Genomic DNA, 26,074 nt, shown 5'->3' on the forward strand with positions numbered 1-26,074 from the left:
ACTAGAGGGTGTGACAAGATGGGCTGAATAGATATATTTTGCCCATCTTGAGGATGAGTGTTGAGAATGTAATGCAATTAAAGAGTTTTAGAGGGCCTTTGTGTAAACATGTGTGTAAGGCTATATAAGCCAACAATTCTATCAATGAGAACTGTAGTAAACCTAAAACCCAATTCTTTTCATAAACTAATGATTTATGCATAACGAAGTGAATGTGAAATTACCCTTTTCCTTTTTTATTTCCTTATTATTTTCAATGCAGAATTTAAAATGCAAAAAATTACACATACCCAATTTCCTTTAGGGTCTCTTTATACTTGAAGACTTGGAAACATCATTATTTTTACCGACGGGAGTTACCTTCAAAGCGAGAATATATAATACATCCTCAACAAATTAAAATGAGATGAGTGCCAGAAAGACGATACAACTCTGGATAGGGTTTATTTACAGCCCATGCAGGGCGCAGGGCATACTCTGCTGGAAGAATCGGCCAACATAGGAAAATAATTTCAGGATAATCAATAAGATTATGTATGAGATTAAGTAGTAGTACCATTATCCTTGCCTGGACATGTGGATGTTTTCTTAAGTTATATTCTCAATAAGATTGCCAATAGGAATGGCTACTCTCAATTTCATATTACCATGGAAACAAGTGGTGATAACTTGATCATAACATCTCATGTGCCAAGAGATTACCATCTGAGATTATTTTCTCTATCAACAATAGCTGATTACGTCCTAGATACAAACTCTGTATTAGATCCTTCAACTTTTTTGCCATTTTCTGCTAAGACCTTGAGTATATTGATCACTGGAGAACTTTAGAGCATCTTTCTCACACCCAAGTGTGTCAACAATAAATTTCAACAAAATCAAGAAATACTCATATTTAGCCTATTTCAATGGGGGAATTGTGAAAATAAATGTGTACCTAGCAGTCTTCTAAGGTGAGAGTAGTACTAGGATAGTTGACCTTCGTAGAAATTCTCATTGGAGCATTATAAATGGGATTAGAGCCCACACCAACTAGAAAGTTCGCAGAACTAAGTGTTATAAGGAGCAAAGTGTTAAGATGTGCAGGCCTATGGGGCCCCACCCTTAGAATTCTGCATTGCCTTGTAATATGTTAATAATAGGAATCTTGCATCTTCCATATGTTACTCAAGATAATAATGGGGGACTCAGGACGCACAAGGATCATGGAAAAAGCATGGTGTATTTTTAAGATTTATTTTAGTGGTTTATTTTTATGTTTCATTTCATTTCTAGGATCTTTTCTTAGGCATATCAGATATAGATTTTTTATTTTATTTATTTCAAGCCTATATGTTATTCATACGTAGTTTAATTAGTGTCATGACTTATGATAGTGAGACTGAGGATGATGTGGTTCATCAAATCAAATCACGATGGTAAATGGAGGGGGCTATTTTGGCATCTTATGTGACTGTAGAATACCTATGAGAGTGAAGGGAAAATTATATAGGACAAAGTCTAAGACCAATAATGCTTCATGAATCAGAATGTTGGGCAATTAAAAAAACACGAGCAGAAAATGGGTGTAGCAAAAATGAGAATATTACAATGGCCTTGTGGATATACACTAAAGGGTAGGATAGGAAATGAGTGCATACATAACAGATTAGAGGTTGCTCTTATCGATGATAAAATGAGAAAGAACTGATGGGGATGGTTTGGCCTGGTACATTGGTTGCTAGTAAATGCATTAGGGGAATTTATAAAATTTTACTTATTGAGCAAAGAGGACTAGAAACAGACCTAAAACTACTTGGTTGAAAACAAGCAAGAAGGATATGATAATAATTAAGGGAGGAGCTGACCTATTAGAAATAAATGGATGATCAGGATTCATGCAACCGTCACCAAAATTTTGGGATAAAAACTTTATTGTTGCATGTGATTTCCATGTATTCTGAGTCTACATGATTAGCATGTAAGTTTGTCTTATATATAGATTGAAACACCCTGATTTAATAAGTTGATAGATGGATATTGATTTTGCATTGAGATTACAATTGAGTGATGTCGAAAAATTTGGAATGTCCTACACCATAGCTACTTAATTTTATTTCATCCTCTTATTTCTGGAAGTTGTATACCATAACTTTTGAAAATAAGAACAGTGTAATATTCATGAAGTTTAAGCCTCAAGGCTTTAGGCTCATGTCTATCGCTTTTTCCTTCGTAGAAGGTATCTACATTTATGCTCAAAGGAAATTCTCAGAAAGTATGACAGATACACAGATAGAACGGTACGTGCATGAATACAATGTTGCATGATGGAGCTTACCAACCAATACAGGCTGTATGCCAATAAACATCCTTAACCATTCACGTGTTTAGTATTATTTGACTTCAAATTTATTGCAGCAAACATTAAATTAACACGAAATTTTCCAGTTTGCTATAACAAGCAAATTTATTGAAGAACCTGATAGAACTATCATAATTACGTATGCTAAACCCATCATAAATGAAGTAACAGAAAGAGACAACTGAAGATGTTTAGGATATCACCAACAAATTAAATAACTTGATAATCAATTACAAAACAATTCCATACCTTTTTCAACTGAAGTAATATGCAAATTCCTCTCTGGTTGAGATTCCTGTACAGTTAGAATGTTTATGCAGATTAGCAAGAGCAAATGAAACCAGACATCGAATGAAGCAAGAACAGTTCACATACACTGGGAACATTATGGCCATGGAGAAGCTTTCTTCTCTTCGCAGCACTTTTTTGATAATCATTCTGAATCGAGGAGGCTACAGTTACAGTATGGTGACCACTACCCTTATCTGTTTGTTTGATTCGAAAGGGTTCTTCTTTTTGATAATCAGTATCATTCTTGTCCAGTGAATTGTTCAGGAAATATGGACTTCTTTTGATAACTTTTCTGTCCAATGTTTCCATAGGTCTTTTATCGTCAGCCAGTCTAGAGCTTACTTGTCCAGTTTCATACAACGTAATGTTCCACCCTTGTTCCTTATGCGAAGTTAAATTTGGACTTAAGGATTCATTATTGGATTCTGTGAGGTAACAAGAATCAGGTGAATTAAAGGTCTTTCTTGAAAAATTTGAAATGAATAAGTATTCAATCTTAAAGATGAATGATGGAGACTTACCTTGTGACAGAAGTCCTGTGGAATTATTGCTTCCTTCGGCAGGCAGACCTTTCATCTGATGTAAAGCAGAAAAGAAATCAATCAGATCCTAACAATAGTCCTAGTGACCATTTTGTCACAGAAGCGTGCATAGTGACAAAAATCCATATTTAACAGAGTTAAACTAACCAAATATTTTACCAGAAGATCATTGCCTAGATCTCTTGAAAGAAGCGGAGAAGATAGTTGACTGTTTATGGTAGGAGTAGCCACTGTGGTTGAACCAGGTGAAAGGGAGTCATGACTGTTAGAACTGGGGCATGATGATTCAATTGTCACCATACACTTAGGCATGACTTTTGGGGTTCTGAACTGTTTTTGATGGAAGATCAAAGAATCCTTTGACGAAAGGTCATCACCCAAATCTTTTGAATGCAAGGAACTTTGTTGATGGTCTATCATATGAGTGCCCTCTTCAGCTGAACCAGGCGAATCTGAATCATGATTTATGGAGTCCTGAGGAGATGATTTCTTCGTCTCCTTACATTTTGGCATAACCTTCGGGGCTATGAATTTCCGTTTTGCTTCTAGGGATGCCAAGCCTTTAAAATGTTAAAGAAATGACATTTTTATGTATCTTCATCACTTCATGTTATTTTCTCAGATATAATTATTTATAAAACTGTTTGTGTTAATGTGTTCAACAAATGCATGGTAGTCGGGAAAAGGATCTGAATGTTATGGAGTTCCATAAGAACGACTAGAGAAAGTGGCCACAAACCAATCTACTTATTCTCAAACTTGAAATCTATAACTAACAAGTATCCTGAGGAAGTTACCACCACCTAGTTGGTATTTGCCCAACAGGAAGGCATACCTGTTGAGACTCATATCTCATATACTGCATCCTGCAGGCCTAAAACCTTTTTAGGGTTTCAGATTCTACACATGATATACAGAGACAGATACTAAGGCAACTAGATTCAGATGTTATAATTCAGAATTATGCAGGCCATTTGAATCATCATATTTTAAATGAAATATATGGAACAGTTACAGTAATTAGAGAGTAAAATGTAGAGACCTAGGTGATTATCTTGGGTTAGTGCAGGACTACCGATTACGATGAGATCAAACAAATTATCTATGTTATTAGTGTCTTACCAAAATAACAATTAAAACAGATTTTCTAACTTTATATCAACGAGACTGTCATAAATAGAAATTGACACTAATGAGAGTGAACGATCATCAAAAGGATACAGAAGTAATTAGTTAGAACATTATTTTGCACTGGCAAATCTAGTCTTTTCTTTCCAGCCGCGAACACTGAATCTTTTACTGAATGAGGTTTGTCAAGAACCACCTCTTTGCGTGTTGCCTCTACCTGTAAAAGCAAATGGACAAGAGAATCAGGAGGGATAGTAATATAATGTCAAGTGGATAAACTGAATAGCCAAAATAAGCTCATTACCATTTCCTACAAAGTATTGGGTATAAGTTAGAGATGAAATGAAAAATTAGCGGAGATATCAACAAGAAAGAAGATTTTTATTACAGAGACGACAAAGGATGTAAACCCTTTGTACCAAAATTTTAGGTTGTGATACATCGGTGCTTGTACTTATTCAGCACCATTGAGAGCCTTGTCCTCTATTAAGTAGCAAGAATAGCACCCTTTCTTACTGCCTCAACAGGTTCCTTTTGTCTTCACCACGTCCAAGGAGCTCATTTATCTATGGTCTGATTATTCCTAAATAGAAGTGGCCAATAGTTATCCTTGTTACTGTCCAAACTGTCTCAATTTAATTAATCCATCCCTTATCCTTGAAGCTACCTTGCTTTTATAACATTCATTCATTTCCAATTTTCTACCGCACAATGCTGTTGACGTGCTCATCTATCTAAACATTCTTATTTCAGCAGCAATTTTTTTATGTGGTTTCTTGATATCTGACACTCTTACTGATAAAGTGAAGCTATTGTTTCTTGCTTTACAACTCAATATTATATTGCATTAATTTTATATTGCATTCATGTTTTTGTTCTGCATTTCACCCACCTTCTATTAATTCCAAGAAGAACATACACCTCACTACCTCAGTGCCAATGTCATGATGAATAATCGATTCAAAATAACAGAAACAGACACCTCTAGGAATGATTTTAGGAGAGATTATAGCCTCCTTGTTTAGATTTAATTAGTTTATTGCAGAGTGGTATTGTAGTAAATTATCAAGCAATCGCTTAGACCAGCATACCGTTGTACTGATGTGATTTTGCTAGTCTATAATGATCGACTCAGTATGTTGTAGAACTGCAAAGTAAAGCGTCTTATATGTGAGAGTTGAAACAATTGATGATTTGAGAAAATTCATGAATCAAATTCAATATTCATGTCTAACCAGACTATTTGACAGACCTGTTAATTCTGGCCCTATCCAACTCAATGTAAGGTGTTTCTCTAACAGAATTTGGGGACAAATGATATTAACTACTGACAATTGAAAGAAGAACCAAGAAAGAAATGTTTACGTTAACCACCAGTGCAGAAAATAGGTGCATGATATAGATCTAAACTTTCTTTACCTACCATGAACAACTGAATTTATAGTGATAAACTATAGTCAAAATGTCATAGAGATGTGGTAGTTAGGTGCAAATTTAGGCACATGTAGATGAAACAAAACCACCTCTCTTAAATCATTAGATAAAGACATCTACTTGGCTTTTGTAGTGAAAAAGACTACAAGAGGCCGTATTACAAATTACCATGTTTTTACTTGTGAGTGATGAGAATTTTGAGAACAAAAGTACGAGGTTGAATTTCCATCGGTGGGATAAGGATAGAAGAACCAGTATACTAGATGACTGAAAATTAACGAGGCAAGGTTTCCTCACAACTCCATATGTGCAAAGTCACTCTAAATATCAGAAGATGAACTTTCCTTCAGATCATGACACAAAAGTGGGATCTATAAGTACAGGCCATATGTGAGACAAATGATGAAGTTAAACGTGCTGGACAAACCGGGACCCAATAGAACAGGGTCGTAGCGAAAATTAGTGCAGAAATAATAAATTGAACACACAAATGTTTACGTAGAAAACACCTTAGATAAATTTGGGTTAAAAACCATGGGCAAGAATAGAAGAATCCACTATGAAGAAAAAAATTTAGAGTTACGGTCTTTCTTTATAAAGAGAAAATCTCTCTTATGTTTTCTCACTTTCTATATGTGGAGATTGGATTTTGTTATTGTGTTTATTGTTTCTCTGATCAACTCTATTTATAGGCAGCTAAATCCACTATTTTATTTTTATATTATTTTTTCTCTGTTTTCAACAATGGTGCCGAACATTAACTTTCGGTGTTGGGGCCGCACCTTTTTTCTTTCAAATGCGGTGTCTAACTATCTCTTTCCAACAATCTCACACTTAAAGATTTGATTGAAAAATCAATCATATCTTCACATTATTCTTTCTATCTCGCCATTTTCATGTTGTTTACGTTTCTGTCAGATCACAAGAGGATCGACACCAAACAAATTTGTCAGTATTAATTGCCTTTGTCAGAAAATCCGCTAGGCTGTTTTTGAATAAAAAACTGGATTTCTTATCAAATGCACGGCACTCTGACTGTCACAAAATAGAGTAATCTTCTTTTGTTTATGCATGAGTTCCTCCAATATCATTTTTAACCATACTGCCTCTTTACCGGCTTGTGTAGCTACTACATATTCTGCATCTGTTGTTGATATAGCCACAACTGACTGTAATTTTAAAACTCAACTTACAGGTCCACCGGTAAGTACAAACACATAGCCTATGGTGGATTTACGTTTATCATGATCAACTGCATAATCGGAATTAACATATCCACTGACAATAAATTTTGATCCCTCGTAACATAATGCAACATCTGAGGTCCCCTTAATGTATCTTAAGATCATCTTTACAGCATTTCAATGCTCTTTACCAGGATTCACCATTAATCGACTAACTACTGCTACTGCTTGTGCAATGTCTGGTTTCGTAGAAATCATAGCGAACATTAAACTTCTCACTATTGATGCATACGATACTCGAGACATCTTCATCCTCTCTTCTTCATTGCTAGTACTTATACTGGAGGATAACTTAAAATTAATAGGAGGTGGGTAGAAATTAACTTACAATCTTGCATGTTGAAGCGCTGCAAGATTTTATTTAAATAATTCTTCTAAGAGAGCTAAATCTTCCTATTAATTCTATCTCGATAAATTTGCATCCCTAGAATCTTGTTTATAGAGCCTAAATCCTTCATTTTAAATTTCCTAGCCAATTGTGCCTTCAATTCTTTGATAACATCTTTGTTGGGGCCTGCAACTAACATGTCGTCAACCTACAACAATAAGATAACAAAGTTACTTTCACCAAACCTCTTGAAATATTCATAAAAATCTGAATTTAGTCTATTGTATCCAAGTCTCATGATGAATGAAGCAAATCTCTAATACCAACACCTCGACGTCTGTTTTAGGCCATGCAGAGATTTGTTTAACTTGCAAACCAAGTTTTCTTTTTTTTTCTTTAAAATCTTCTGGTTGGAGCATATAAATTTCTTTTTCAAGATATCCATGAAGAAAGACTGTTTTCACATCTAGTTGCTCTAGATGTAAGTCAAATATAGCGCTCATAGCCATGACTACTCAGACTATTGTAAGTCAAACTACAGGAGAAAATATTTTATTAAAGTCAATATCTTCTTTCTGAGCATATTCTTTTACCACCAATCTAGCACAATATCGCTCCACTTGATTGTCGCCATTTCGCTTGATCTCACAAACTTATTTATTTTCAATAGTCTTTCTTCATTGTGGTAGTGACACAATTACCCAAGTCTTATTCTTATGGAGAGTTTCAATTTCTTCCTACATTGGTGTCATCCACAAAGATACATCCGTGTTATTTATAGCCTCATGGAATGTTGATAGCTCTCCATCCTTTGTTAGAAGACAGTATGCGACATTACTTTCCGTAATATACTCCGAGTGCTAAGTCGGTAGTCTTTTCTCATGAGTTGACCTTCGAACATCTGGAACCTCGAACTCGACTGGTTCTTGCACATCATGCTCCGATGTTGTTTCAGAAAAATTTGGATCATTTTCTACCTGCACAGCTATAGTTTCTGAGTCCTTCCTCGAACTGTTTTCTTTCTCTTCTCTTTATTTATAAAGATAACATCTTTGCTAACTATGACCTTATGGGTTGTGGGATCCCACAAGCGATACCCATTTACTCCATCAGCATACCCCAAGAATATGTATTTTCTGAATTTTAAATCCAGCTTTGTAATTTCTTAGACATTGTACATTACATGCATCGAACTTTCAAATATATGGAGGTTTGAATAATCAGTTGGCTTGTCAGTCCACATCTCTATCAGTGTCTTTAACTCAATTGTAGTTGATGGAGATCGATTCATCACATCGCAAGCGGTGTTTACTGCTTCTGCTCAAAAAACTTTATCCAGATCTACAGTTGCCCCGACGATTTTTACTGCTTCTATCACTTCATTTTGTTGAGGAGTATATGTAGTACTAAATTGTCTCTTGATACCTTCTTGTTTGTAAAATGTAAGAAATTCACCGTCTGTGTATTCTCCTCCATTATCTGTCCTCAAGCACTTAATATTCTTTCTAGATTCAAACTCAACTTGCGCTTTGTAAGCTTTAAAGACTGAAAACACATCTGCCTTCCTCTTAATATGATACATCCACCATCTTCTGGAATAATCATCAATAAAGAATACAAAGTATTTTGCTCCTCCTATGGATGTAATTGGTGTTTGTCATACATCAAAATGAACCAGTTCCAGACTAGCCTTGCTTTTAGAATTCGATGTGTTAAACTTCAACCGATGCTACTTACTTATAACACAATGCTCGCAAAAGAGAAGAGCTGCCAATTTGAGCCTAGGAAGCAATTTTTGGTTGGAGAAAATCTTCAAGTATCTTTCGAACATGTGGCCTAGTTTACGGTGTCACATCCGATATCACACATGCATCAACTTCCTACTAGATTTCTCCCTTAAGCATGTATAAATTTGCAGCTATCTTTTCTCCCTTTATTACAACAAGCGCACCTCTAACAATTTTCGTGATCCTATTTTCTATATGTATCTTGCATCCGAGTTCATCCAATTATCCTAAAGACAATAGAATCTTCTTCAAGCTTTTTACATGTCGTAAATCTTGCATGGTGCATATTGTACCATCAAACATTTTGATTTTGATAGTCCCAATACCAAAAAATTTCAAGGCATGATTATTACCTATAAATACAAATCCCCTTAAGATAGGTTTATCTTTATGAAATCATTCTCTCCGGGAGGTCATGTGTCAGGAGCCTGCTGAATCTAAAAGCCCGACATCAGCAAACTTCTTTCTGCCTTCATCAACAGTTGTTGCTCCACTGTATAAAATTTTAATATCGCGTGATGTGTTTACAACGTATTCTTGAGATGTTGATGGCTCTGAAGACTTTTTATCGTCACTCTTCTTATTTTGCCAACACTTCAATTTCACGTGTCCCTTTTTACCACAGTTGTAGCATTTGATTTTCTTCTTACTTCTTAATTTTGATCTACCATAGGTATGACTCCCACTGGAGCCACGTTCTGTTGATCTTCCTCTCATCACCAATAAGGCATTCACTTGTTGTGAACTTGTTTGCTTGTCTTCTTGCGCCATTTTCTTCCTCCAGAACGGCAGCTGCAATATCGTCGAAGACTAGATAGTTCGTAAGAATGTTGTTTGTTAGATTGATGATGAGTTGATCATACGAGTGGGATAGATTTTGAAGTAGAAGTTTTGCACGTTCATTCACACCGATTGTATGTCTCAACGCTATGAGTTGAGAGAATAGTATGTTTAGGGTGTTGATATGGTTGGTCATCGATGTAGATTCCGCCATCCTCAGAGTGTAAGTCTCATTTTTAAGAAGATTTTATTACGTACTGATTTGGCCTCATATAACTTTGTTGGATTATTCCAGATCTTCTTTGTTGTTTTCTTCTCCTTTATGCTTGATAGAACCCCATTTGCTAATACCAGATGAAGATTTACAATAATATTCTCGTCCATCTCGTTTGACTTCTTATTATATGCGATGTCTTTGGACCTTGCACCAATGGTCGCTAGACAATTATCTTTTCTCAAAATAGCATTTATCTTCAATTTCCACAATAAAAAGTTACTCTCGTTGACTTTTTCAATCTCGAACTTCACCACCATTTCTTCTATCATGAACAATAACTTCTACTACTTATATGAACAGTAACTACCCTCGTGAAAAGTAACCGTACTCGTGAACAGTACTTGTACTTGTGAATAGTGCACAGTGCCTTCAAAGGGTAAATGATAATCTAACTTATTTTCTAATGTGAAGGATCCACCTTTGGTGGTAGCTATAGAGCGTACGATAAGTAGATACATGCACCATAAGCTAGGCTCTAATACTATTTGTTGGACAAATCGGGACCCAATAGAGCAGGGTAGCAGCGAAAATACTAAATTGAACGCACAAAGTTTTACGTGGAAAATCCCCTAAATAAATTTGCAGTAAAAGCCACGGGCAAGAGTAGAAGAATCCACTATGAAGAAAAAAAATTTGGAGTTACAATATCTCATTACAAGGAGAAACTCTCTCTATTTTCTTCTCTCACTTTTCTATATGTGGAGATTGGAATTTGTTATTGTGTTTATTGTGTCTATGATCAACTCTATTTATAAGCAACTAAATCCACCATTTTTATTTTTATATTATTTTTCTTTTCTCTGTTTTCAACAACAGTGCCTAACATTAACTTTTGGTGTGTGGGGGCTGCAACATTTTTTTTCTTTCAATTGCGGTGTCTAACTATCTCTTTCCAACAAAATGCATCTTGTTGGAAATATACTTCTAGCGTGGCATGTATTTAGCTGAAGAAAACTTAATGTTAAAGGAAGTTTCACAAGACATATTCTTTCTAATATGATTCTAAAGATGTTATTTCAAACCATGCCAGGTTAACCATATGACTAGCATGCACTAGAAAAATAATGCTGTTGATGTCTTGTATTTCAACTGAAAAGCCAACCACCATTGTCTTAGCACGGTGTATCGAACACATGGTAAAACATCAGAAAAAGCACAAACACATCTTTAAAGAGAGCACTTAAAAAATGAATCTTCATTCTACCAAACTAAGAAGCTGACTGTAGTTTGATTCATTTACATGATAGAATATGCAATTATAACTAAAGGTGAGACCAAACCATATGACATGTGAAGCAGCAATGTGATAAACACTAACGCGTCATATACAAAAACTACATGTCAAATGATAAATTGATGTAATCATATACGTAAAAGCTTAGCACCGTGTTTTCAAAACCTCATGATTTAACAAGATCAGCTAATGGAGCAATGAATTTTAAAGATACAATGAAGCTCAGGGATGATGCCTGCATTAAAAGACAACTGTAGTGGATATAACTTTCAGACAGCAGTCTACCAAAAGAATGATACATGCTAATAACATATAGCTTTAGACAAGATTAAATAGAAGAATATAAATATTAATAATCGTTGGGCACTACTGTATATCTCAATTTCTTAATTGCCATACACTTGAGATAACCATTAACATACCTGGAACGGCAGCTTTGTGAATGGATCAAGATCACCTTCAGCTATGCCTTTAACTACATCTGGTGGTAGCCATGTATGATCTGTTAAGAAATACTATAAATATATATGCATTTACATGTGGCAACCTGTGTGGATATTTATATATAGCAGCTAAGGGAATACTTTAAAGAGCAAGGATATGGGCCCAAAAAATCCAAGTCCTCGCCAATGTCAGGAGGAATATCAGATAAATGAACTATTGCTTCTTCTCTAGGATCATAAACCCTTTGATGCAGAAACGCCCACATCGCTTTCTTAAAATTTTCTTCATAATGAGGTGGGACAGAGAAAGCACTGTACCGCAAGTGTTTGATTACCTGAAATAAACAGAACATCAGCAAGGTCTTATTAATTCGAATTCAAATTGCATACTCATTAAATTAATCATGATGCTCCTTGAAGTTTTAGGAACTAGATAGTACAAGGCAATATTCTAGTCAAAATCTCAGAGCCTTGTCATCAAGCCTTGTTTTGGTTGTTCAGGTCTGTGTCTAAACAAGTACAATTTATATGCTAAATCCAACTATGTATTTCATACGAATTTGGACAGCTCTCAAACTCAGAGCCTAATCTGTGGCAGGATTTATCTGGTTGAGAAGCTTTGGATCTGGGGAGCAGTTTGCTTCAGAATACAAATTGACTTAAAGAGTAGAATATAGTAAAAAGTTGACCATATTTTGAATGATCCCTCTCTTGTGTACTCATAAATAAAACATGAGATCACAAGAAACTTCTCAACAAATCAAGTTAATATTAACAAGGAATACAAAATGTGATCTAACAATATCAACAAATCATATTAATAAGATCTTACATGACATATCTAAAAGACACCAATCATAATGTTATGAGCGCGATGCGCTCGTACCGCCGCGGAAGCTTAATTAATTCCGAGAGAAACAACCCAAGCTCGAGTTTAAGCCAAACTCAAACTAACCAATACAAGCAATGATGAATACACAAATAAAACAGTAAGTAAATGAGATGAGACAACAGATATACGTGGTTCAGCAAACTTGCCTACGTCCACGGGAGCCGCACAAATAATTTTTTATTTTAACCACAAGAAATTACAAAGCTTGTAAAAGAGAAAATCTCAAACTTGAAATCTCTCTCAAGATACAACTCGTCACTATAGCAAATGCTACAGAACTCTCTGTGAGAATTTTTCTTAACCGAAAAATTCACTTCTTAATAAACCCTTGAGAAGTTCCACAGCCGCCACAACAGAGAAAACCCCTCTGTTGAAATCGCCTCAGCTCAAAATCTCGTGAACAGGGTTTCCCTTTTATAGGGAAACATTAGGGCAAGATTGTGCGCTCCAACTGGAGATCGGCTGATCGGTTGGCATCCACTACGAGAACAGGCGAGATCCTCGTTCGCACTCCTCCAGGCGAGCTACTCCTTCGACAGGCGAGCTCATGGGCGATAGGCGAGTTCGAATCCCCTCGAACAGGCGAGCTCGAAGCCCCTTTGAACAAGTGAGCTCGAAGCCCCCCTCGAACAAACGCCCTCGCCTGCAGGCTCCGTAGGCGAGCTTCGACTCCACGCCCCCTCGCCACCATCCGCCGTCGACCCCTCGCCACCATCGCCGATGAGGTCGATCTTCATCAGGTGCGTTTTCCTTCAATTCTCCGCCTCGTCCATCATTTGATAAGCCTCAAATTTTGGACGATCACCCGAAGAACATCGCGAACTCCAACCAGGCCAAGCCAGACCAAACTAGCTGCGCCACTATATCGCAGCTGGCTACGTACCCTCCACCGAGATCAAGCTAACCATAATTCTGCTATTGTCTTTTTGGGCAAATCAACACGGACTGATATTAAGCAAATCCAAGCAATGCTAAAACTTGCTACCTGTGACCATCTTGGTTAACATGTCTGCTGGGTTCTCATTTGTGTGCACCTTCATGAGAGAAATATCACCTTCCTCTATGACATCCCGCACAAAATGATACCTGACGTCGATATGCTTGGTACGAGCATGATAAACTTGATTCTTAGCCAAATGTATTGTACTCTGACTATCGCACCACAAGTTCACGCACTCCTGCTTAATCCCCAAATCGTCTAGCAAACCCCACAACCACAATGCTTCCTTCACTCCCTCTGTCATGGCTACGTACTCAGCCTCTGTAGTAGAAAGTGCCATTATAGCCTGTAACATCGATCACCAACTAACTGGAGTACCATGTATACTAAATACATAACCAGTAGTAGATCGCCGTCTGTCTAGGACACCTGCATAATCTGAGTTCACAAACCCGTTGATCTGACATGTATCTCTATCAAAACACAGACCCGTATCTACAGTACCCTTCAAGTACCTCAGAACTCATTTCACAGCTTCCCAGTGCGCTTTTCCCGGATTCGTCAGGAATCTGCTGACCGCACTAACCACCTGTGAAATATCTAGGCGTGTACATACCATGGCGTACATCAAACTGCCAACTGCACTAGCATAAGGAACACGCTTCATGTGTGTCTTATCTTCCGCTGTAGTGGGAGATTATTTACCTGAGAGCCTGAAGTATGGAGCCAATGGAATCACCACCGACTTAGCACTTTGCATTCCGAACATTGCGATCACCCGTTCTATGTAGCCCTTCTGACTCAAGAACAATCACCGATTTGCTCGCTCTCTTCTAATCTCCATACCCAATATTTTCTTAACAGCACTCATGTCCTTCATCTCGAACTCTTTATCAAGTTGAGATTTTAACTTATCTATCATCACCTTGCTCTTAGAAGCAATAAGCATGTTATCTACATTCAAAAGGAGATAGATATAATCACATCCACGAAGCTTCCGAATATAGACGTAACAGTCATACTCGCTTCTGGAGAACCCATGCTTTAGCATGAAGGAGTCAAATCGCTTGTACCACTGCCGAGGAGATTGTTTCAGTCCATATAGTGATTTCCTCAAGCGACATACATGATTCTTCTTGTCCTCAACCTTATAACCCTCAGGCTGATACATATAGATTTCATCCTCCAAGTCTCCGTATAAGAAGACCGTTTTGACATTGAGTTGTTCCAGCTCAAGATCACCATGAACAACAATACTCAATAGCACCCGAATAGAAGTGTGTTTCACCACCGGAGAAAATATCTTATTGTAATCCACACCCTCTCTTTATGCAAACCCCTTAGCCACTAGCCTCGCCTTGTACCTTGTATCACCGAGCTCTGAAGGATCTTCCTTTTTTTTATGCAGTCACTTACAACCTATAGCTTTCTTTCTTACGGACAGTGGGACCACCTCTCATGTTTGGTTCTTCCGAAGAGATTCTATCTCCTCCTCCATCGTAGCCAACCAACTCTCGCTATCTCTATCCCGAATAGCTTTCTTGAAGGAGATCGGCTCATCTTCCTCCACCGAGAGTGCGTACTCAACCAAATTAACCTGCCTATAGTGCTTTAGGGATTGATCAGCCCCCAGTTTCTGTACCTGCTTGTATGCTCGCCTTAGCCTAGTAGAAGCCAAGCTATCCTCGAGCTGCTGTTGTTGTAGTACCTGTATATTCTCTTGCTAAACCTCCTCCTGCTCAAGCTCATCATCTACCTGATTTCTCACTTGAACACAACTAGAACCTGGTTGGTCTTTAGGTTCTATGTCAATAACCTGAGACTTAGAATTCCTAACAGTCTCAACACCATCATCCTTAGGCACCTTAGCAATCATGGACTTCTCATCAAAGGTAACGTCTTTGCTGATCATGAACTTTGAATCTTCTGTACACCAAATACGGTAACCTTTTACGCCCTTTGCATACCCCAAGAATATCGCCTTCTTGGCCCTCGCGTCAAGCTTTTCCTTGTTGACGTGATAATAAGCGGTACACCCGAAAATTTAAAGCCCCTCATAATCTGCATGCTCTCCTGACCACACCCGATAGGGTGTATCACCATCCAATGTCGAATCTGGAGAACGATTCACTATGTAACAAGCTATAGCAACCGCTTCTGCCCACCATTCCTTACCCAAACCAGCATATGATCGCATATTCACTGCTTTCTCCTGCAGTGTTCGGTTTAGTCTTTCCGCAATCCTATTTTGTTATGGTGTAGATCTAACTGTCCAGTGTCTGGCAATCCCCTCCTGATCACATAACTCCTTGAAGGCACCATCTGTATACTCTGTACCGTTGTCAGATCTTAATGTCTTTAATTTCTTTCATGTCATGTTCTCAACCATCGCATTCCACTTCTTGAATGTCTCAAATACCTCATTCTTATGCTTCAGAAAATAAATCCAAGCATATCTCGAATGATCATCTATGAATGAGACAAAATATCTGGAACCAGCCTTAAAAGTTGTCAAAGCCGGACCCTAAACATCCATGTGCACATAATCTAGTATCCCTCTGCTCTTGTGTTTGCTTGTCAGAAACCGGACCTTGTGTGCCTTTCCATACACACAGTCCTCACAAAAATCCATACAATGCTTTTTCAGATTCTTCAACAAATCATCCTTACCAAGCAGATCTAGACCCTTCTTTGACATGTGCCCAAGCCGCCTATGCCATAACTGTGTGTTCACATGGATCTCTACCACTTCCATCGGTTCCAACAGCTACATCTCCCGTCACCGTCGTACCCAAGAGAGTATATAGGTTATCGTGACGAATGCCCTTCATCGCTACTAAGGAACCCCGAACAACCCGCTTTACTCCGTTCTCTGTTACAATCTTACAACCCCCGGAGTCCAAAGCATCATCTGAGATAAGATTCTTCCGTAAGTCGGGAACGTGCCTTACATCCGTCAAGGTTCGAACCACTCCATCATGCATCTTGATCTTGATATCACCAAGCCCCACTGTTTTATAAGCATGGTTGTTCCCTATCAATACGGTTCCACCATCAATGCTCCTGTAGGTAGTAAATCACTTTCTATTTGGACACATGTGATAAGAACAACCAGAATCAAGTATCCACTTTCCGGAGGTATCCTCGTCATCCGTGATGATATAGCATTCATTATCGCTCCCTTCCCCTGAAGCGTAACTCGCCTCTTCCTTACCTTCTCGTCTTTCAGTCATGTTGTTCTTCTTTCCACCTACTCTCTTGTTAGGACAATTGATTTTGAAATGCCCTAGCTCACCGCATTTAAAACGCGATCTTTCTGCAAGAGGTCTTGATTTTAATCTAGACTTTCCTCCCTTGTCTTTTTCTCACTCATTGCCCCTTCCTCTGGCAAAAAAACCCTGCGCTTGTTCTTTATTACCACCAGTGGCCATATCACTAGTAATAATTTTTCAAAGATCATCCGCTAGAAGCGTCGTTCTAGTCTCATCCATCGACAAATGGTCACCCACAAGCATCAGTGTTTGAACCAGATTCTCATAAGACTTCGGCATAGATAGAAGTAGTAGAAATGCCTGATCCTCGTCTTCCACTGTCACCTCAATATCTTTTAAATCCGATAAGATCCTATCGAACTTGTTGATGTATTCCCAGATTGATGAGCCTTCCTCCATCTTGCAAGTATACAATTTGGATTTAAAATAGATTCGGTTCGTTAGACTCTTCGTCATGAAGGTGCTTTCTAACTTCAACCATACGCCCGCAGCCGTTACCTCTCCATCTACCAAGAAAGCTACATCTCTTTCAAGGCAAAGGATAATTGACGCCTGTGCTTCCAGATCCAGCTCTTCCCAATGCTCATCAGACATATCCTTGTGTTTCTTCTCTTTTTCCACCAAAACCTTGTGCAATTTCTACGAAATCAGCGAATTTTTTATCTGCATCCTCCAATAGGAAAAATCATTCTTTCCATTGAATTTCTCGATCTCATACTTTCCCACTTTAACTGTTTTACTTGTAGACGTTATTTTTCGCTTGTATTAATAAATCTAATTCTCTCAGTAATTTCAACAATAATCAAGAACCACCACAAATCGAAAATTTTACCACCTCCAATCTTAACAAGAGCTCTGATACCAATTGTTATGAGCGCGATGCGCTCGTACCGCCGCGGAAGCTTAATTAATTCCGAGAGAAACAACCCAAGCTCGAGTTTAAGCCAAACTCAAACTAACCAATACAAGCAATGATGAATACACAAATAAAACAGTAAGTAAATGAGATGAGACAACAAATATACGTGGTTCGGCAAACTTGCCTACGTCCACGGGAGCCGCACAAATAATTTCTTTTAACCACAAGAAATTACAAAACTTGTAAAAGAGAAAATCTCAAACTTGAAATCTCTCTCAAGATACAACTCGTCACTATAGCAAATGCTACAGAACTCTCTGTGAGAATTTTTCTTAACCGAAAAATTCACTTCTCAATAAACCCTTGAGAAGTTCCACAGCCGCCACAACAGAGAAAACCCCTCTATTGAAATCGTCTCAGCTCAAAATCTCGTGAACAGGGTTTCCCTTTTATAGGGAACCCTAGGGCAAGATTGTGCGCTCTAGCTGGAGATCGGTTGGCATCCACTACGAGAACAGGCGAGATCCTCGTTCGCACTCCTCCAGGCGAGCTACTCCTCCGACAGGCAAGCTCATGGGCAACAGGCGAGTTCGAACCCCCCCTCGAACAGGCGAGCTCGAAGCCCCTTTGAACAAGCGAGCTCGAAGCCCCCCTCGAAAGGCGAGCTTCGACTCCACGCCCCCTCGCCACCATCCGTCGTCGACCCCTTGCCACCATCGCCGGCAAGGTCGATCTTCATCAGGTGCGTTTTCCTTCACATAAGATGCACAGCTAAGAGTAACACTGTATCAGGATAGACTGAGAATTTGATTCTTACTTGAAATCATTCCTTCTAATACAAAATGATTGAGATTGGCTTTCCAAGAAATATAATAGAAGAATTGATGGAATAATTGATGGAAAGGAATTTTTAATTTTTAATTTACTTCATTTGAGATGTTTTAGAAACAACCTCTAATTTATGTTCCTCTAATTACCTGTTTGAGAAGTAAAATCTTTATGTTCCTTTTACTTTTATATTTGATCGGCAACAGTATGGGAATATATAGTCCATAAGTTTTATTATTTTAGTATTTGATTAGAAATAAAATAGCGTGATCTCATGCCTATACAGAACACTTCAATGTACTTGGTTTTATCAATGGAATTTGGATAATTGGCCCAAATTTCTGTTTAGTTGAGATTTCTTCTCCAACCTTTGTTTAAGACTGTCGTACGTAGCTGACTATGAACGAGCAGTGGGTAAGAACACAGAATATTTAGAAGATGAATAGTGCAAGCTATACTACATTTTTTGGTATGGCAAGGTGACCACTCTTAGCTCATCACCAATTTCAAGAAAAAGTAGAGGGATCTATCACCTTTTGTTATTCACTTGAGTATAAGAGTACATAAAAAAGTAGTGCGAAAACTACCAATTACCTAATCATATAAAAATACTCATGATATAGGATAAATGGCAAAATATGCGCATATGCGTGAAGTATCAATTACCTTTTCATAGCTTTTAAACTTTTGAACAAGTGAATAAGCTCGTTTCAAGCCCATTCCTGGTAATGACTGCAGGTAGTCACAACCACTCAAAATGCACATCTCTAGTAACATTTGTTTCGTGAAACCAGTAAAATCAAGTTCTTTATTCCGTCCTAACATTGAACTTTGGTACTGAACACCCTGTCCAAACTTGTCCATTTTGAAAATAATCTGAAATAAAAAACAGTTGGGATCTTGGTTGAGAATATACCCCAAACAAGGAAATGGAAAAGAGAAGAAAAAGATCTAGTATCAATCGTATTAGTCTATTACCTATACAAAATTATAAAACAAGTAAAGAAATAAAAAGCATCAGACATTCGCCTCCTTGTGAGATATACAATGAAGAGATAACCTACCCTGGAACAGCCAAAAGGTATCAAGTCTGAGTCCTCAGTAATGACAGCGTCAACAAGCTTGTTCATGCACAAAAATGTCATTTGTGCATCAGCCTCATAGGGCGCAACAATATAATCAACTTTCTCCTGCTTCAACACCTGCAAAAATCATTTGTAACTACTACAGTGTTGAATGAGGTGACACTTTGTCAATTGCAAAATGGATAAACATTGAATTAAAGATCCGTGAAACAATTTTCTACAGAGAGATAGACCCTTCTGGAGCAGTTTATAATCAACAATCAGAAGACAAGTTTACCTACCTTTATTAGCCCTAAGGCAATTGAAGGTGATATGTCAACAGCTTTTTGGTAGCACACAAAAGCAGCAGCAGAATTGCCAGCTGCCTCATGTTCCACTGCACGCTCGAGATTTTCCTTTCTTGCCCTGAAATAGAATGTAAGTTAATGTAGACTAACAAATTCAAGCAAACTTTAGCGGTACAGTTGAGAAAAAAAGATCTACAGAAAACCTGGATAAGAGTAGACAACAACTAGTAAATTTAAAAAAGCATAGTAGTAGAAGAATAAAATATTAGAAAGAAGTGAATTTGATGGAGTGAGGCTTTGAGAGAGAAGTGGAAAGTTTCATTCCGTGCCAGAAAGAGATACAAGGAAAAAAAATGCTAGTTTACATGCACACGGCAACCTCGAATGATGTCAATTTGGCAAATGGAGAATAACCTGCCATGCTCTGAGTCATAGTGGAGAAAAACTCACTTCAGTGAAAGATAAATCGGCTCTAGATACATTTAAGTAGTATCCAGAGAAGTAAGTAAGATTCTTCATACAATTCTCTAGCAAGATTCTTTATACAATTCTCCCCCTCATAAATAGCCATTTTCATGAACTATCGAAATGTAACTTGCTATGTGGACAAGCCAAAAGGAAGAAACAAAACTATATTACTGTGTCTGTGCCAATATTAGAAATTTATAGACTTGGCATAGTGAATGGACAAAGGGAAACTGACTGGCTTTGCTTTGTAAGGGAAGTCAGTTTTGATGCATTAGATAACTGTAATATTCTAAGCTAGTCCGTCTACTTTTGCAATGTTGCGTTACCTCACAAGAGTTTTACAGTCTGAAGGTTAGTTCAAAAGAATTATGTGTAATGTTCTTGCATAACACACACTATTCCAATACTTACATGTTGTTAGCTAATCCATATACATACAGTCTACGACACAGACTAGTTAAAGAACTTATGTAGACTTTGTGTGTTATGGTGGTTGGAAAATCTTGCGACAAGAGCAATGAACCTCCATCTACTGACGGTCCTATATGTCCTCAAAGCAATTACCTCTGGATAAGGAAATTAGTCAAAGAATAAGCTTTCGGTAAAAGAAATAGTAATAAAATAATTACCATGAGGAAACAACATAAAGTTAACATCTTCCTTATGCTATGGCAAGGACCTTCAGTATTCTTCTATTCAGCAACTATGAAAAAACAACTCTTCTATCCAGAACTCTTCTATGCTTAAATTATGATAATAAAACTGCTGAACTTGAACATTCTGGTCCCTTTAGAATACCCTTATCCAAATCTTGTCTACAATCATTAAATAGATGACATCCAAGAGATGGTTACAATTCATTAGAAGGGTTAAGAAGGACAAAATGCGAAATGCTGTGTGGGAAAAAAAGATCTAGAAAAAATTTGCATGCACCTGGTGGACTAACAAGTGTTTGATATGAAAACAGTAAAGAGTTTATGAAACCTGCCAATTATATGTTTAATGCACAACGTGGAGAAAGAAACTTATCAAGTAATTGCATCAATAGTGTCTTGTATGAAGCCAACATCAAGTTTTTGCAAATAAATACCTGGAGCGCTTGGTCTCTTGGTCAATCTTCGTTGGTAAAAGCCCCCCATCAAATACAAGAACAGGTTTTATGCCATGGTGTCTCAACAAGTTTACCCGATGCATGCAATAGTCAATATGCCTAGAAATCATGAACAAACTTAAAACATTGCACTGTCACCGCATTAAAAAAAAATCCCAGCTATATCAAGCAGAATACATGATAGATAAAATCATAAGAACAATTCTAATATGACACAATATTCAAGATAAGAACAAGGTATAATATTAACATGAAACTGCTGCATTTCCAGATAACATATACCCACAGCTGTTGATATAAAGCAAACATGGATACCAAAGATTCAATGTTAAACTCTAATGAGTAAAATAAAGTTTAAAAGAAAGCAGGATTACTTAAATATGACACTTTTGCTTTTCATGGCAATCTAACGGCGCCAATTTTGATAAGTGAAAACAAATCTAAAAGAACATATGGATTACTCAACTGTGACGTCTTTCTATTTTGCCTGTAAACTTTAATGTTCTGAGACCAAAAATAATCAGAATACAGTATCAAGGATAAAAAGGAGAAAAAGTATCCCCAGTAAATACAAGATGATATGAATTTGCAAGGAGCTGAACTTAATGTTAGCTTTGAATGGATCACAGTTTAAACTGGACATAAACATCTATGACCATGGAAAGTCATGATTTTTACCTAATGCCTAAAATTCATAGTAAGCAGTCATCTCGAAGACATTTCATTTCTAGATAACAATTTTTTGCATATTGAAACCTTATATAGAAGTAATATACCTTGAGCGACAACAAAAAATCCAAAATAACCGCAAAAAGGGAATACATGACCACAGTGACCATGTGAAAACGCAAGTCTATACTACGACTAACAAACATGATGTGCACAATTGCTCAGGCACTTGTTTCTGCAAAAATAGAACTACAGGGTAGTAAGTGGCACTTGTTTCTGCAAAAATAGAACTACAGGGTAGTAAGTTCAATTCTGCAATAGTACAGGGTCTCTATCTGCAATTATAAATGATGATAAATTGATTTTCTTTTATTATTAGGTAGAGGGCTGCATCTTCCTATAGATTACCCTTTTCAAGTGTAATCCAACTAATTGTAGTCTGACAAAACTTTGCAGGGTTGGTAGGACATCTCATGAAGCTTTATCATATTTCTTTGAGCCATTTAAAACTTCAGCAACTGTTGATCTGTATTGTCTAGTAAACCTTATGGGCCTTTTTTACACTATTGCATGACAGTGTCAAAGTCATGCTTTAAATATTTCAACGATCTTAGTAAAGCTTCTTTCTATGTGATCACCCACACACACACAAGGAAAGAACCGGCCCCAAAACTCAAAATAGTTGTTGACAAACCTTTTAACTTCCTGAAACATAGTGAGTTCCAATACCACCTATACACTTCATACAAATGCCACCCCCCACCACACCACACCGACCCGGCCACCAAAAAAACACCACCCAACGCGCAACACATATCAACGTTATTGCTTTCATTGCGTTGTAGGCATTTGCGTCAACTAACGCCGTTAGTCACATCACAAATCTCGGTTAAAATTTCGTGCTCACATCAAGTAGAACATCATCCACCAGTATAAATGGGTCCCTGTAGTAATCATCCAAATTACAAAATTCTCTTCACGCAATGAAATCACAACGCGTACCAAGTATAATGCGTTATGGTCAGGGATTGCCACATACAAACATATAAACTAGGCACACAAAACCAGATGCCTCCAGAATGTGGCTGCTTCAGAATTAGAAGCAAAAGTTGAAACTTAACAAAATGGACGATTCTTACATGCGCAGTAAAGCTAAACATTTTCCAGAGAAGCTGCTGGCAAACCTGAAAATGTCCAGAGTTGGGCAAAAACTTGAAATTTTACACTCACAAGACAGAAACCCATTTCGACCACCCAAAGAAAACCCAAGGGCTCACTTCAGCCTTAAACTCCCAAGATCATTTAAATTAAAACCTATCCATAAAAATTGCAAATTTCCATCCTTCCCTTAAAAATGTAGGAAAGACAAGTACCTGATGTAGGGATTCCCTTGCAAAGATTAGCGCTAACAAGAAAGAAGCGCTTTGTGGAGCCAACGAAATAAGTTCGATGCGACGGTTGGGCCTCTGAGATCGCTGAATGTGGACGGGGATCATGATCGATATTCAGCTGAGGAGCAGCCCTTGGATCTCCATTTTCTCCAATTTGAAACCCTATATGCCAGTTGATCAAATGCGCTCGATGGATCAATGGGTTTTGGGTATTTTGTTTCGCTTTAGATTGCTTTTGGAGAATGGGCGGAAATTTTGGGGACGAGGGCTTAAGATGCGAGGCAGAGGCCAATCGCCATGGCGGAAATGAAATGTCTGTGAAATATGATAATAATAACGGGTTTTTTAGGTACTGTTCCTTAACTATTTAATATTTCCAATTGTGCCCTCAAATGGACCGAATTTCTACGGTTCAGTTCCATTTTACTACCTTGGTTTCTACGGGTTCACTTCCATTTTCTGGTAATCAATGTGTTTTTTTTATAAAAAACACCATTGTTTCTTTTTCAAATGTGTTTAGACAAACACCATTTTGGTCAAACTAGTTTGACATTTATATCACGGAGTGGCGCGCTGGTGAACCGGCGTAGAGTGGTCGACGGCCCGACCGGACTGCGGCCGTGTTCCTCGACTGGCGACAGATGACCGTCGGCTAACAGGGGTACGCGCTGAAGTTGGCGGTTCAGTTCGGCGGACACGGTGCGATTGGCTAGCGGGCGGCGACGATTAAGACACGGCAAGCAGCGACGGCCGAGGCGGGTGGCGGCTCGATGGGCGGCGCGGGTGGCCCCCGGCATACGGCGCCAGATGGGCGGGCGACGGTGGCGGTGGTGGCGGTGACAGGTGGAGAGTGGCTAGTGGCGGCCGACGAGGCGGGTGGCGACAGTAGGTGGCGGCCGCGGCGGCGGCCGCTGGCGGTGGGTAGCGACGGGGTGGCGGTGCGCGCGGTCGGGTGGGCAGCGTGGGCCGGGCGGACAACGACACGGTGCGACGGCGGGTCGCTCCGGTGGTCCGCCAACGTTATGCGGTGGCGTGGACGCCAGGTGCGACCGGTGGCGTGTGGCAGCGGCCTAAGGGTGGCGGGCGGCCGCTGTTGCGCTCGCGGGCCGGGAGCGGCTGGCGGTGGCTGTAGTTGGCCGACTGCGCGGTGGCGGCACGGTGGCCGGCGCTGGCCGATGGGCAGCGCGGCTGACCGGCCGTCGCACGATTGTTCGGGGCAGTGACCGGCGGGTGCGTCCGGCCGGGCGGGGCGGGCGGGTGGCGGCGGGCGGCGGCGACTGGGAGCATGGGCGGCGACGGCTTTGATGAATAAAAAAATCTCAAAAACACCTTTTTTGGTGTTTTGAAAAAATGATTTAATTTTAGATTTCTGTAAAGGGACCAAGTCAAAAAACGCTCTGGTTGCCAAACGCGGTTTCTTCTGTTTTTGTAGAATGGAAAAAAAAAACAGAAACGACAACAACGCCACGGTTGGCCAGAGCGCCCTTAATTTGATTCGGTCGATTTTAGAAAACTGAACTGACCGGATCTCCAGTGTTTGTCAAAAATATTTTACTTTTAAGCTTTAAAACAAGATAATTTATACTAAATATTTTAATAAATTTTTAATTGATTTCAGATTTAGTTTTAGTAAAGTGCAACTAAATGTTCACTTGGATTGTAAGATGAGTGAGAGGTTTAAAGGAGGCAAGAGTATTGTCTTTAGCTAAACAAATCTCTAACTTGGCATACCATCGAAAAGAAGAAAAAGAATCCAGCCGACCGACCTATTTGCTCACCCCTACTCATTATTATTAATTGTACGTTAATTTGAAACCATAAATAAGGATCTATAACAATTTAAATCATTTGAGGGACAATTTTGAAAACACAACTTGTCGAGAATTAGAAAAAACTAGTAACTTCAATAATGTGAGGAACTAATTTCAAAATATTAAAATTTTGAGATCATACTCCCTTTAAAGGTGTGAGCTCTGAAGAATTTTTCTAGCTAGTTTATCCCTAATCTCTTTTAATGTGTAACATTATTATGCCTAATTATAATTGGTTAATCACTCAAGCATGAAGTCAATATTAAACTTTTGAACTAAAGCTCTCTCCCCATTTAAAAAACTAATTAATAAAAAATTAAAATAATTAAAAATTTGTTGACAAGTAAGAGAGTAGACAAAAAGGTTAGAGGACATTAAGCATTATAAAACATAATAACATTGCATGTACAAATATTAACGCAATTATTTGATATCAAATTATGAAAATAAATTTTTTTGTTACACAACAATTGATTGGTTAAAAAATATCTTTTGTATTAGTCCCTTAAATCTTTCATGTTTTGAATTTTGTCTGTGAGACCATTTAATTATTATTAGCGTAACTCAATTCTTAGGTTATTTTTGAAGTCAATTCCTTTCAAAACATGGTAATGATTAGGCAATTGTAGGCG

The 26,074-nt window shown here is 38.3% G+C and overlaps 1 protein-coding gene across 2 annotated transcripts in view; it reads right to left on the reverse strand.

The window, feature by feature from the left end:
* LOC109834059 (exonuclease 1) overlaps positions 1–21,669 on the reverse strand; it is a 29,148-nt gene extending 7,479 nt beyond the window's left edge. Inside the window, exons 1-11 of one of the 2 annotated variants that reach the window (XM_020401952.1) lie at positions 21,551–21,669; positions 19,987–20,110; positions 19,685–19,822; positions 19,287–19,496; positions 11,989–12,164; positions 11,809–11,881; positions 4,396–4,519; positions 3,334–3,734; positions 3,154–3,208; positions 2,717–3,057; positions 2,591–2,636 (exon numbers count right to left, since the gene is read on the reverse strand). In XM_020401952.1, coding sequence (XP_020257541.1) covers positions 2,591–2,636; positions 2,717–3,057; positions 3,154–3,208; positions 3,334–3,734; positions 4,396–4,519; positions 11,809–11,881; positions 11,989–12,164; positions 19,287–19,496; positions 19,685–19,822; positions 19,987–20,110; positions 21,551–21,654 — 1,792 coding nt within the window. In that variant the 5' untranslated portion in view covers positions 21,655–21,669. Of the gene's footprint in view, positions 1–2,590; positions 2,637–2,716; positions 3,058–3,153; positions 3,209–3,321; positions 3,735–4,395; positions 4,520–11,808; positions 11,882–11,988; positions 12,165–19,286; positions 19,497–19,684; positions 19,823–19,986; positions 20,111–21,550 lie in introns of both variants that reach the window. The other variant, XM_020401951.1, reaches the window with a different exon arrangement.

Source organism: Asparagus officinalis, chromosome 3 (genome assembly GCF_001876935.1).
Source record: "Asparagus officinalis chromosome 3, Aspof.V1, whole genome shotgun sequence".
Lineage (NCBI taxonomy): Eukaryota > Viridiplantae > Streptophyta > Magnoliopsida > Asparagales > Asparagaceae > Asparagus > Asparagus officinalis.